Source organism: Danio rerio, chromosome 5 (genome assembly GCF_049306965.1).
Source record: "Danio rerio strain Tuebingen ecotype United States chromosome 5, GRCz12tu, whole genome shotgun sequence".
In the NCBI taxonomy this organism is placed as follows: Eukaryota; Metazoa; Chordata; class Actinopteri; order Cypriniformes; family Danionidae; genus Danio; species Danio rerio.
This window is the reverse complement of record NC_133180.1, coordinates 53,832,501-53,847,500: the sequence shown is the minus strand read 5'-3', so window position 1 is coordinate 53,847,500 and position 15,000 is coordinate 53,832,501. Positions and strand designations below refer to the sequence as shown.

General features: G+C 37.6%; 1 protein-coding gene and 1 long non-coding RNA gene across 6 annotated transcripts in view; one reads left to right on the top strand and one right to left on the bottom strand.

Annotated features, from left to right (window-relative positions):
• arb2a (ARB2 cotranscriptional regulator A) overlaps positions 1 to 9,959 on the top strand; it is a 321,565-nt gene extending 311,606 nt beyond the window's left edge. For 3 of the 5 annotated variants that reach the window (XM_073950011.1, XM_073950012.1, XM_073950013.1), the window contains one exon: positions 5,995 to 7,978. In XM_073950011.1, the coding sequence (XP_073806112.1) occupies positions 5,995 to 6,015 (21 nt within the window). In that variant the 3' untranslated portion in view covers positions 6,016 to 7,978. 5 annotated transcript variants of the gene reach the window in all.
• The window catches only part of LOC137495630 (uncharacterized), an 18,742-nt gene continuing 5,867 nt past the window's right edge, over positions 2,126 to 15,000 (bottom strand). Inside the window, exon 2 of the long non-coding RNA XR_011015581.1 lies at positions 2,126 to 2,600. This is a non-coding gene — a long non-coding RNA (uncharacterized lncRNA). The remainder of the gene's footprint in view (positions 2,601 to 15,000) is intronic.

Genomic DNA, 15,000 nt, shown 5'->3' with positions numbered 1-15,000 from the left:
TAGTGACTGAACTTAACTAGAAAAACTGCAGCGCGGGTAAACCGAGGGCTTAAATGAGAGGATCTGCTGAAATGTAAGTTTATTTCATGAAATAATTTAAATAAGTGAATCATGCTTCAATTGGTTTGCAAAACTTACCTGTAAGAAACTTTTCAGATAATGGTGATGTTTTAACTTACTGAAGTTATGATTGCTCACTACATGTTTTTGGTATGCTGAGTTCAAACATGGGAGGATTGTCACAAAAGATCTGAGGAACGTTAAAGATTCTAACTTTACATCAGTACTGTGTATCTAACCTCAGAAGCAACCCTGCACACAAATTTTACTTAAGATAGATATATTGTGTGATGTTGTATTTGAATTCGAGGATGGGTAGTGGTAGAAGATAGTGGTCATGAATTCATGTTTTGAAAAATTTGTTTGGTTGAGGTTTTTTTTTTTTTTTTTTTAGAAAAAATAATAAACTAATCCTGAAAATAATAAAAACTAAACTAAAACTTAGCAATTTCAAAAAATAGAAAAATATAATAAAAACTAGTAAATCTGCCTCTAAAAACTAAGGGTGCTTTCACACCTGTGGGTCTATTCTTTTGTTCTGAAACAGGGATTAAAACTGTTACAATGTTGCTCTTTGTTCTTGGTGCGGTTAGCTCAGAAATGTTTCTAAAACAAACCTTGGGCCAAAATACCTAAAACAAGTCACGTGCGAGTAAACTCTCCTCACATTGGTCAGAGTTTCATAGTTTATTTTGCAGAGTCCTGCTCAGCTGTCATGTGTCCTTATTTTAATTCATGACAATAAGCAATAAGACATTATAAGTGAAAAGCTGCACTTTAATTTTGAATGGTGACACCCTCAGACGTCGTCACCAAATATAAATCAAAGACTTTCTCATATATAGCTGTTGACTTATGCATTATAGGCTTTACATTATAGAGAGAAATAAAAAATAAACCAAGACTGATGAACAGCTCTTGTTGGTAGCCATCACGCTTTCACTTTCGTATTTGACATGAAACGCAGATTTAGCGGTAGGAATAACATCCTGCCCTACTCTTAATTCTCTCTTTATATGGCCGTATGCATATTGCATACCTATAATACACTGTGATATAGACTGGTTTGGACCGTATTGCTTTTTCACTAAAAACAATCCGCTCCAAAGTTAATTTCTATTGAGCCGAGACCACCTCATTCAGGCCATTTCGGACCGATTGTTTTGGCACGAATCCTAGCATGATTACTGGATTCACAAATGCCAAAACAACTCACGCTAACTGGGGAAACGCAACAGGTTCCGAAACAAAAGTCTAGGTGTGAAAGCACCTTAAAACAAACTGAATTTGAAAACAAAAAAAAACAAAAATGAAATAAAATCTAATAAAAAATCCAAAATTATGATAACCTTGGTGTGCGTGCATGCATGCGTGTTTGTGCGTGCGTGGATGCGTGCATGCATGCGTGCGTGTGTGTGTGTGTGTGTGTGTGTGTGTGTGTGTGAGCGCGTGTGTTTATTTATTTAACAACAAACCCCTGTTTCTTAACCATTAACCTAACCTGCCCAATTAATCTAATTTACCCATACTTACCCAAACCTTACATTGCACTTTAAGCTAAAAACCAGTATCAAAATGAGTAGTTAAAGATGATGTACTGTCATCATATCAAAAAGAGGATTAATTAGTTATTTGAACACTTGTTGAAAAAAATCTTGCCGTTAAACAGAATTTGGAAATATTTGGATTTCACAGGAGGGCTAATCATTTTGTCATCAACTGTGCAATTTAATGTCTGGAATTAAAATGTTTTTCTAAAACTGAAGAAGTGAGTAGTTAAATTCCACCTTAGGAACTATATAAAAGCATTTTTTATACAAGTGATTAAGTTCATTTTGCCTATTGTCAAAAAATTGTAATTCCAAGATTAAAGTTTTGTCATGGCTTTAATAATCTGTTCCCCAATTGCAAGTTAATGGATTTTTAATTGTAGCATCCCATTATGTTTAGGCAATAAAGTATCAGCCCTGTCTCTTCTATTTTCAATAACTTCAAAAAAATCTCCCTGATGAACAGAACATCTTGTGAAAGCAAATTAAACATCTCAAGGAAAAGCAGAACAAGAGACTTTTTCCTCCTTCTTCGAGGTAGACATTGCTCTCTTTATTGAAAGATGACATTTAATCAATGGCCACCTCTTTAAATGGCATTCATTTAATTTGTGGGCCAGCCAGGCACGTCTGTCCTCTTCCCCATTCTTCGTGTGTGTCTGTGCGAGCGAATGACGTAGCCGAGACCTGCCGCGGCACACATACACTATTGATTACACTCAACACATCTTGGCAATTAAGAGATGGCAAGGTAGAGTAATAAAGGGTCATTAGCGAGGCTTGCTTGTGAACCCTCATCAAAGGTGATGTCGCCGGCAGGGGCGGAGCTCCCGCAGGGTCGCCACGGGGGCTCTCCTCATTTGCATATCTGCTCGGAGACGCACTGTGCCTGACCCCATGGCTGGGATCAGTATGAGTCGCTCCCGTTGATCAGGGGTTCACCACCGGTTCAAGGTAACAAAAAAGTGAACCCTTCGCCATTAATTGGTCCTGAGGAAGAAGAGAGGAAAAAAAAACGGAGAGAGAGACAAATAAAAAGGTTAGTTGGGAAGGGTGAGGGGGGAGGGAAAGTAAAGGCTGTGTGCTCCAAATTGGGTATGAATTATAAATAAGAGCGGTGGAGGCAATGTCTTCTCCTCTAGAGTGGTGTTGTGCCAGGACCTACACTGCTAAAGAGATTGTTTGGGCAGCAGGTATCGACTCGCTGATCGTCAGCTTGGTAAACTTGACCTGAGGCACTGATCATTGGCCGAGTGAGAAAGTCTCGACCGTTCTGAAACACACACACATGCACCTCTTTCCCATCTCAGTGCAACTATCTTCATCAATACAGCCCAGACAGGGGTCAATGTAATAAACATGGAGGTCAATATCATGGCCATCTGAGTACACTTTTGGCATGGGCCTTAAAGTTACTCTTTAATTGGATCCCGCCAGGCAAGTTCATGCACCAGTTGCAATTTCGGAGGGAAAAGTATGAGAAATCCTGATTGAAGAGGGAAAAGCACATCAGTCTGATCCTCTGTGTTCCACACAAACCCATGCAGGCTTTAAGCTGCGTACAGTGTGAATGCTTTAAAGTAGAATTGATCCAGCCGAGGTTCAAATCAAGCTTCCTCGTAAATCGCACAATAAATAAACAGACCAAACGTACTACCTGGGCAATTCCACGCCAGACTCTACCTGCCTGAATGGGCTGGGTTGTGAAAGGCTCTTGTGGGACTTTAAAAGGTCTGATGAGGACTTAAGGTGTGCATGTCACTTCACCTGGATCCAATGACCCAAACATGGGAATTCTTTAACCTGCTGCCACAGAGGGAAAACCGAGCCCTTTTGTGGATTAACTGATAGGTGTATCAAACCCAAGAGAGAGAAAATTTAATCTTCCATGGATTGCGGCCATTTCGTCCATTGTGCTTAAGTGCGCAATATCCTAATAGATGGAAAACATTATGTCAGTATGCATTGCACACAGACACCAACAAACTCACTAAACTATTTACTGTATGTACAGTAGTCAGATAACACAGCCCTAATCTAAGAAGAGTATTAAACTGATTTAGCTCGCACGGTTCATTAATGATGGGCAACGCGGTGGCGCAGAAGGTAGTGCTGTCGCCTCACAGCAAAAAGGTCACTGGTTTGAGCCTCGGCTGGGTCAGTCGGTGTTTCTGTGTGGAGGTTTCGCTTATTAGTGTGGGTTTCCTCTGGTTTCCCCCACAGTCCAAAGACATGTGACACAGGTGAATTGGGTAGGCTAAATTGTCTGTAGTGTAATGAGTGTGAATGAGTGCGTATGGATGTTTTCCAGAGATGGGTTACAGCTGGAAGGGCATTCGCTGCAAAAAAACATGTGCTGGACAAGTTGGCGGTTCATTCCACTGTGGCGACCACTGATTATGAGACTAAGCCGAAAAAAAAATGAATGAATGAGTTCATAAATTAAGATTTTCTGAAAAGTAATTTGTAGCCCTTTTTAATTCTAAAATGGTGCTGTTTGGAGTACAGCAACTTGGTATCCCTAACCCTAACCCTGAATTGTACCTTAAAGGGCAACTATTTTACCCCTTTTTTTTTTCAAAATTTTATTACGTTTTATTAAGTCTAATTTTATTAAGTCTTTTGTGTCTCCATGTTTCTGTAAAGTTTCAGCACAAAACACCCATCAGATTATTTATTACAGATTTCAGAAGTTTGTAACTTTCAGCTCTTTGTGGCTGTTTTTGTTTCCTGTGCCTTTAATGCTAGTTCTCTTCACCCACCGTCCCCACGTGCCTGTCAAAGTGTGCCTCAATCTCCGCCTCAGCTGCGTCAGATAAACAGCATAGTGACAGACATGAAGGAAGCAGATCTTACTGCAGATCTTACTGTAGCGTTTGTGAGAGATACTACAGAAAAAATATTTCCCAATGATTATTTGATGTATTTGTTGTGGAGTTAATGAGTCGATGAGAACAATGAGTCAGACACAATGTCATTACAAAGTTCACATATACAGACACACATTTAACTTGAGCTGAACAGATCTTTTAATCCAAGTTGCTTTGCGCACGTCCTGTCATGTTGATATGATTATACCCTTTACTATGGAGACAAGTTAATACGCAGCTGTCAATCAAATCTATGGGCTGGGAAACCGCACTCCTACATCATGTTGCAGTGGGCCTTAAATGGTTGGGATTTGGATCCTTTTTTAACGTCATGCCATGAATTTTTAAAAAAGACACTTATTAGTTGCGACCCAAATTGCTTACTTACGCACTATTCTATGCCATTCTGTTGTATAAATAGTGTAAGTAGTGCCTTCACACACAAACTCTAAAAATAATAAATGCACTTTAATTACCCACATGATGCACTTATTCAACGGGTACAATGAATTAATAATAATGGACACGTCACAAACTCAACGTTGCAGCTTTGCTCATGTAGCAGAAGGTGCGGAGCTATCTGGCATGTTGGATAATTTATTTTGTACTGTGAAAGCAAATTTCTCCTACGAGAGTGATTATAGCGCCTCCAGATAGTGAATGCGGTTATTCTCAGGCAGGTATTATTTGGTAGTTTGGTCATTCATTTCACTAATTTGGCAACCATCAAACATCATGTGGGAACAGTTTGAATTTCCACGTAGTTAAAAAAAAAAAGCAGTGTTCTATTTGAGACGACACTACATACACATACAATGCTGTTGAATGTATAAGTGCATAGTGTATAGTGTGCCATTTGGGACGCAGCTATTGTATTTATATCACCCCAGTATGGCTGTAGAGACACTACATACACACAGTTCTGTCCAAACATCTTCAAAAGAATATTTTCATCATAGGTGCCCTTTAAAGTGACAACTGATTTACTCTTTAAGGGGTGAAAATGTTTAATGCAGTGTGGATGCTACAATGCAAACACTGGTCCAGTGAAGCACACCAAGACCAGTGAAAATGTGAGGAAAAACTCTGGTGCACTCCCATTGTAAAATGTTATGTTTGTTTTGTTTTATATTTTCATATTTTTATATTTACTTGTTTTAAAAATAACAGTGTGAATCCTAACTGAGCCAGAACTGTAGCCTGTTTATCGTTTTCACTTTTGGATTACCTAATAAAATTAAACTACATGTGTGAACCCATCTTGAAGTACAAAAATACATGCTTTAGAGGTACAAAATCAATTTAAGAGTCTTGTGCTTGTGACAAGTACCTTTTTTTGTGAAGATTAATTTTTATTGTGTCTTGAAATTCAGTGTAGCTTATTTTGTGTTCAGTTTGACGTTCTATAGTAATAGGAAATATTCATAAATGTTTGTTTTTGGGGTCAACTATCCCTTTCTAAACTGTTAATCTGGGTTTAATCTGTGTTTGTTTTGATGGTATGTGTTTTGCAGGTACAGAGAAGCACGAGCTAACATCATGGAAAAGCTTCCAGTCCATCTTTAAGTTCTTCAGCAATGCCCTTAAAGACCATGAGGACGACTCCTCATCCAGTCCGGTCACCACACGCAGCTCCCACCGAATCAAACATGAAGACTTCTAGAGATCCCAACATAGAGTCTAGTATCGTTCCCTTTCTCCTGATTCTGTTTCTCCTCTTTTCCTTTTCTGAAAACATATTCCTCCTTGAAGCCCTCCTCCCAGTGTATTGTATGACTCTGTGGAGTGCAGGGTCAGGCTGTATACATCAGAATAGCGTTTTGCATTACTTCTGGATGAGTGCAACTGTCAAAGCAATATGGCTTCACTGCTTGTGCCTCCTGTGGGCCGCTGTGTGGATTTGGTGGTGGCCCATCGGTGGCCAGATTAAGGCTGACAGGCGGCGCCGCACACCGCCTCTTGATGCACCTCTAATTATCCTGACATTGTCCTGAACTGAGCTAATGCCTGGGAAGCACCTGCACACACACACACACACCCATGCCTGACAGGTCCTAGTGCCTGCCTGCAAAGTCTATTTGGTTTCCTGTTGTTTTTCTTCTTTCTTTTTTTCTTTGTTTTGACTGGAGTTTCACTTGCAGTTAAAGTACTGGAGTGCTTAGAAACTTTGTATGTCAGATGCTAAAGGCTTACAGGTTGTTTGTTCATACGCATAACACTTTAACAGGAAAAAGGCAACTTGCAGAGTCAAATTCAATGGCTAACTTGAGACTAGATTACGAATGAATAGAATGAAGTAAGCCATTGACAGCATGACAGATTGGAAGAATCCTCCTCTGTTTTTAAATCCCTTAAAACCTTCTGCGAGCATGAGTTTTAGAAATGTCTCCTTTTAACGGAGCAGATATGTCAGTCAGGGAATATCTTCCTGTGTGTCAGGATCAGGGAGATTTAATGGTATCTGAAGTATAAAAGCCATTCCTTTAGATGTTTGCTAATTGAACCTGCCCTTTTATTATAATTTTTTTGGCAGAGTCCATGACTATTCGGACTGTTTTAACATCTCATTGTCATCTTCTGCTAACGCTAAAGCGTGTGTTATGTTTCTGTCTCAGCTGAGACAAGAGGTATTGTCTTTTGGACAATGTAGTATTAGTGGAGGCTTAAAGATATGTCGCTCAGGCATGTCAACAGATCAGTCTGCTTTAACTTGAAAGTAATCTCTCAGTAAAAAGCTGCTCTGGTCTTGTCACTTTTTTAGAGATTTAATTTGTCATTAGATATTTAGATTGCTAAAGGTAAGTAATGTAAATAATTGTGCATATTTCATAAAATATGTTTTATCCAAAAATAGAAATGTGAGTAAAGCTGGGGGAAAAGCTAACACCCCAGATGCTTTCATATTAGGAAACTATTTTTTACAACCAATTAAACTTTTAAAAATGTCTGCAAATGTTCATTAAAAGCCACTGATTAACTGCAAGTTGCTTATAAATGCTGTCAAAAATATTTTGCTCAGATCTAAATATTGTTGCCTTAGGAAATAACACACAAAGTTCATATTTAATTTTATATATATTTTATTTTCAAGTAAAACCTGACAAGCCATATGCGAACTTCACTTGTACTAGGCGCAGCCTTAAACCAAATCGAACTTAATTGTTTTTTAAATTAGGACTCGTTTTAACAATTCATGTTTTAATCTTAGAGATCTACATTTTTATTGAAACATTCCAGTCACTCTGAAGAGGTATGCTGTTTGCTGCACACGTGAAGCTGTTCACTATTTAAGATGTTTTCTCACGTTTGTATTCGCTTTTAATTAGGATGCAATGAAATTAAACCTTGATCTGATATTTCACTTTTCATAACTCGTTAAAATATGTTTGTCTTTTGTCTTTGAATTAATGGCAGTTTGGTGCCCTGATTTCTTCATGTCCGTGTTATTTGAAGGTAATAATGATCTCCACACATGCAGTAATAAAATTCTTTATACAATTGTGCGTCGAGATCCCTTCGTTTGATTCTCGCGGTCGACTTTCTCTGTGTTTTTTTTTTCAGTACATAAACTAACCTGCGCACTTGCGAGCAGTTTGATGGACATATCTCACCTTCCACTTAAAGACACCGATGCACAGGGTACTCTTATTTACAATGTAATGATCGTAAAGGCATCGCTTTCAACCCAAGGAGTTGTCGGGTTAAAGTTCAGTCTAACGGGGGAAAGATCCTCGGAGCCCGATAAAGCCTGTTGCTCCAGCGGCTCTTCGCTCTGCTCTGTTCCCAGGGAAGGTGAGCCTGCTCGGAGAATGACTCGCTCTTCTCACGTAACAGCTGTGGAACTCTATCACGAAAGCTGATATTTGTGTCTAGATCGAGTCCAGGCCTTTACAATGAGACCAATGTTAACCAAAATAAGTGTCAGTCAAAGACGGAGAAGTATCGGATGAAGCCATGTCTATAGCACCTACTTTTTATGTCCCGACTGCTTGTTTTAGACCTTAACTCGCAAACCAGCGGTAATAATGGCCTAAAAGTGACACGGTCACAGCAAACCTGTCCCACAGAAAGAAATAATCACTGCTTCTGTTTGCTTTTGATTATCAATTGTTCTGACGGGAAACAACACAATTGTACTGTTTCCAAAACAGCTTTCGATTGTGTAAAGATGTGTAAAGATCAGTGCGAATTAAGGGCTATAATAAAAGGAAATTTTAATCAAAATTAGAAATAAAATTTGTTAAAACTTATTTTCATCTTTCAAAAATACAAATGAAATGCCCAAAAATATTTTTCTCGTGTTTCTTCTTGTCTACAAATAGAAATATTTCAGGGGGAAACCTAACAAGAATGTCAAAAGATGTTATAAACAAAATAATGGCTTTACTCAGATGGGATTTTTCCGTTTTATGATTTATCAGTCACATTCTAAAAAAAGATTTGTTATGTCAGTTATCTTTAGAGTGAAGTTTTTTAACATAAAAATAAATAAAAATGTATAAAGATAAAAAAAAATACTATACAAAAGCAGTGAACTTCAAAACAGGAAAAACAACAAAAACTAAAGGTATAGTTTTTGTTAATTTTTCTACTTCTTTTTTAACAAGACATTTATAAAGAAATTACAACTTGTTTATAAATCAGATATATCCGTCGATATTAACACGTATTAACACGATAATCTCGTTAAACAACTGTGTAAGCACATAGCCTAAACTTATCATTAAAAGCTTAGTTTTATTTGCTATTAAATTTTCTAAAAGATTATACAAAAAGCAGACACATTAAGGGGTTTCATATATAGTCACAAACCAGTTTTGTTTTATTTTAATAGTTTTACAAATTGTGTGATGTTGCTTAACACAGTTTAGGTTTCTAAAGATCAAAAAAGTTTCAACTGTTGGTTTATTGTGTGCAAACACCCATGATGAATGAATTGCAGACAATACACTTCTAAAATATATCGCCTAAAATACTTAGAACTCACTGCATTGTAGCGTACAGTGTTTATTGAATTTTCAACACTTTTTTTTCATTCTTTCCACAAGAGTCACATTTGACTCCAAACATATCGTATTTGAAGTCTTTGATATTTCAATTTTATCCGCGATTTGTCCCGCACGCTCTCGTCTCCTCCCATACTCTCATGCACCGCCAAATATGAACTATTCTCAAAGAGCCGAGCACTTGCCGAAGCTGGACTGTCACTCCTCCAGGCCCTTGTCTTCGGGAGTACTTTACCAGATCGCTGTCAGATCTCTATTTGCATAATTATATGCTCGGTTCTGAAGGGAAATCTAGCCCTCAAATTTTACGGGTCAGCAAACTGCAACAATAAATGTTTTATTGTGTCCTGACAAAGAAAAAAAACCTAATACAACTCTTTCTGAAATTGCCCCTCTTTACTTTCACTTCTATCTATCTATCTATCTATCTATCTATCTATCTATCTATCTATCTATCTATCTATCTATCTATCTATCTATCTATCTATCATCTTTTTAAGTTCCTTTCGCATTGTAAAAAGTGCTATAGAAATAAAGGTGGATTGAATTGAATGTGTCTGTCTGTTAATTTTTCCCCTTTTTATCGTTCCCTCACGTCCCGTTTTGATTGATTGTTATTAGTTCATATAACACTCATGGCCCACATTCACACCCACCCACACGCGCACCTTGACTCCCCGAGGTTCCGCTTCCTCGTGCGAAAGAGCTCCGTTAATGTGTCGAGAGAGTGGGAGATGTTTTGGGGTGATCACGCCACAGAGAATCGGACAGCTGCTGTTGGCAGAGGCTTGTCTTTTAATGATTGCTTTCAGGTTTCTGTCCCCCTTCTGTCTTCGATCCCGATATTTTTAGAAAGACAATATGTGCGCGAGTGCAACGCGGTGCATAAAATAGATCACACTCTTCCTTCTAAACTGGAAAAAGGAATGCAACTTTCATCAAGTTATGTGAGGATGTCATGATATGCAGAAAAAGACAGAAAAGATTGAATTTGTTCCGAGTTGCTCTGCAGTGTTTGCGCAACACTTGCTCGAATAAGTGAATTATTGCATTTTGAGAATAATTGTAGCAGTCTCTCACACCCTGGGATCCCAGGTGCTTAATTTAACATGCCGACAGATCCGTAAGGAAAATAATAATAAATACAATAAAAAAGGGATATTTTTGTGGATAAATATTGGTTTGCTCTTGCTTGGACAATGATAAACGGACTTTGGAATTCAGCAATATGAGTAGGCGCGCGTATAAACTGATTTTGGTGCAGGTCAGAGAATATAATGTTTTGAATTCGGTTTGCGTGATGAAAAAGAATGGCGATAAGGCATCTAAACGATTATTAGCTCTGAACACACTTTCCTTTTTTCTTCTTTTTTAAGACAAATTCCCGTCAAATTTATTATGTGTCATACAACAGGAAAACGAATAAAATAACATGTTCCATCTCACAAACAGGCTTAATAAAAAAACAGCAACAATAATAATCTTGTTGGGTAAAGCCTGTTCGCAAATATCATGTCGCAAAAGTGTTCAATGTATCAAAAATGTTTTAAGTATTACTTATAAATGAAACATGAATAAAATTTTACGTAGGCCATAACGTTTTAAATACTTTTTTTAAAAAGTCTATATCTATATCTATTTTATATATATATTTTATATATAATTTATTATATATATATATATATATATATATATATATATATATATATATATATAGAGAGAGAGAGAGAGAGAGAGAGAGAGAGAGAGAGAGAGAGAGAGAATATGTAGATTTTTAAACTACTACAGCTTTTGTTAGAATATATCCTTCATAATTAAAACTATTAATTAAAATTAATAAAAACTCTGTGAACTTTATTAGAAGAACATCGCCATGTTTGCTAATCTTTATACTACTATTAGTAATACTGATAATAATGATAATAATAATAGTAATAATAATACTAACAAAAATATTAAACATATTATTATTTTTGTTTTATATATTTACACACGTAATTTATATATTATTTGTAATTTGTATATTATTTATATATAGGTATTATATATATATATATATATATATATATATATATATATATATATATATATATATATATATATATATATATATATATATATATAGTTGCATTAGTACATTTATAATAGTATTAGTAGAAATAGTGGCACCATAGCAACAGCATAAATAATAGTGCACACATCTTCTCTTGCCAGGCTAAGTTTACTGAATTCAGGTTTGAAAACTGTAGCAAACTAATAATAACTAAACTGGATGAAAACTAAGCTTAAATTAGATGCATTATATGAAACTAAGCTCACTAGCTATACATCTGGTCGCCCCACAGTGTCTAAAAACATTTTTCGCCACTCAGTTCTTAATGGGGGATTTTAAGAGCAAGGGCCAGAAGACCTGGGCTTAAATCACTTGGTTAAGGTCACATAGTAACCGGAGCGCTCGGAGCGTTACAACCTGTCATTTTACAGCTAGGGATGGAATTCCCACATAGGGTGCCAAGCGGGTCACCATGATATCCAGCGACCCAGGGTTAGGCCACGATAAAACCTGATCCTCTCTAAACAACAAGAGGTCTTTTCAATGAAACCAGACAACAGCGCCTTAAAACTCCTATTATGCGCCGAGCTCTCCACTCGATTTTGTAGATGTGAGGTTGGAGGAAAGGCTGAAGGCCTCTTCAGTCGGTGCAGTCTCGTCAGACGCGTATAGTACCCTGGTATTCAATCACGCATTATAGATGAGTCTCATCAAGCTTAACGGGTTCCTCGGAGGCTAAACACATTGGTGCGCGCTGCTGGTTGCTCCCACCTGAATATCCGGCGCGTTATTGCACAGCGCATCCTCATTAAGAAACGCCCCAAAAGATGAGGCTCTAAATTAAGTTATTGCCATCCAATGAACCCAAATTAGCAAGGCCACAGAGGTGCCCGTCTGACGGACTGCCGTTAAAAACAACCTGACAGGCAACAAGGTAGACTGTATGAGTGTGAAGGTGTGATATATATATTTCGCGCGTATATGAAGTGATAAAATGGATGAATGGCTAATATCCATTAATTGGTCTGCGATTGGTGGCTGCACATGCAGGTTTAGGCCGTCTCTGTCTCTTCTGAATTCAGTGCCGTCTCTCACCCTTCAGAGCGTGTGGTGTTCATACAAAATAGGCTGCTTTTCTCCCTTTCTCTTCCTCTCATCTGCCTGACAACCGTCACCGCTATAAACCGCTGTGTCCCTCCATTTGACTACCTGCTCTTTTATGTCTCTATCTGAATCAGCATACAGGATGAAAAACGCCACCCAGATCCGACGACAGCTGACAGCGTAACTTTTGATGGGAATGATGTGTCTGTGACGAGGTCTCTTATACCTGAGCGAAGGCGTAGAAAATGTGCCCAGTTAGTCTTTAAAGTGAGCTCGAGAACAATAGGTCTTTATTATTGTTTTAGGCGACTCCCCTAAAGCAAATCTGTCACTGAATGAGAAACTGACGAGGGTTTCCAGTGTGCAAGGAAGACAAACAGTGCTTCCTGCTCGCTTTATCTTAGACGTCAAAATGTGAGGCTGTGGAGGAAAGTAACGCTCGCAAAAGATAAAATAAGAACCAAGAGTTAAAAATAAGTTCAAATGTATCATACGCAGCGTTCTGTGACCTGAACGTCGAGATGAGAGGCGAGGTAAATTTAATTAAGGAACTTGTGGATAAAATAGGAAAGCCGACAATTCATTACATCGTTTGCATTTTCGTTTATAGCTTGAAACAAACGCCCTTTAGATTCATATTAGTATGAACAATGTTAAGAGAAAAAAAGGATAGGCTTTGTTGATTACTTTCCTACAGCACTACGAATTTAACAATATTTATTGCGAGGGAATTAGAGATAAACACTGCAAGTCAAATTAGTCAAACGATTAAATGCTTTCTCGAAGAAAAAATGTAAATGAATTTGATTAGTGAAAAACACTAAAAAAGGAAATCAAAATGTTTCATTTATATCAGCGTCTGTATGAATTTGGCTTGCTGCAGTATAATTCATTCTTTCGGTTTTCGTAAAGGTTATTAGAGTATTTTAAAAGTTTTTGATTTATTGTGTGGGTAATTAAATGTCTTACATGAAGGAAACAAACAGTATACTGATGTTTAAATTAGCTGGATCAAGTCAAATATTACATATTCGATGTTACAACTTGTTTATTAGATTGATATATATATATATATATATATATATATATATATATATATATATATATATATATATATATATATATATATATATATATATATGTGTGTGTGTGTGTGTGTGTGTGTGTGTGTGTGTGTGTGTGTGTGTGTGTGTGTGTGTGTGTGTGTGTCTTTACTATTTAATTTTAAATGCGGATTTTCATTATAAAATATCGACAAGTTAGTTTTTATAGCATCTTATTAATTAACATGTTTTTTTCAAGTAATAATAAACACAGGTGTCATGTCGATGTAGTTATTTGCATTTTACATCTCTAGTCGTACCTGCGATTTTATTAAAAAGGGACTTGTTAGTTTGACCATGCGCGTTATTTCTAACGTGAATTCGGATCACCATCACCTGTTATCTTGTGTGTTATCTCACCCTTTCTTCCCCGTCCATTAGCGGTCATGATCGCTCCATCACCGTGACAGAGGTGTGTATTTGCGCTTAGAGCACTGACTGTCAGGGTGGCTTGTTAAAGGTTGTAAACCAGTGGCAGCCTCCTGATACAGGCGATGGCATCGATTTAAAACTTGTCCTGTCTAATTTGATAAGAGCACCCGCACCTCTGAATAGGACCATGGACAGCGCTCTTTCTTGACCCTGAACTCGCCCCTGTCTGTTTCGCAGAGGGACGGTCACATCCAGTTGTGCAAGGGGTGTGGTGAGTGTGTGTATGAGGCAAAAGTTAAAACTTACTGTGCATAGCTCCTTTAGCTGTGCACAAGATAAACAAAGCTCTAAATGTCTCATGTTCTTCTCTCTTCAGGAACACTCACTCACCATCCCAAACTAAAAACCTAGGAAACTCCGCTGCGATGTAATCTGACATACGATAAGCAATCGAATTCATCCGGGAACAAAGCTGAATGGGGAGTCACGGAGAACTCTCAAGTAACGCCAAAGAGGCTGCGAGACTGTTCAGACGGAAGGGGGGTTTGCTAGTGGGGAGAGGTTGTTTGATGGATCTCTACAGCTTTGAGACAGCTTGTTAATTAAAACCCCAAGAGATGAGCCTCTGGAGCCACCGTCCATATTAGAACATTGCTAACTATCCCGACAGCGAGCAATGTCACAAGCACGAGAAAAGGCTTTGTACTTGTTTCTCAGCAAAGATTTCGCCTTTATCTAATGCTGGTGTAGCTAAAAAATATTTCCTAATATGCTTCAAATATCCCATATTTACTATAAAAAGTATTTGTTGAAATGTGACGTTTTCCTACAAAAAGCAGAAACAATACAAGAATGTATACTATCTTTTAATTGGATGGTTAT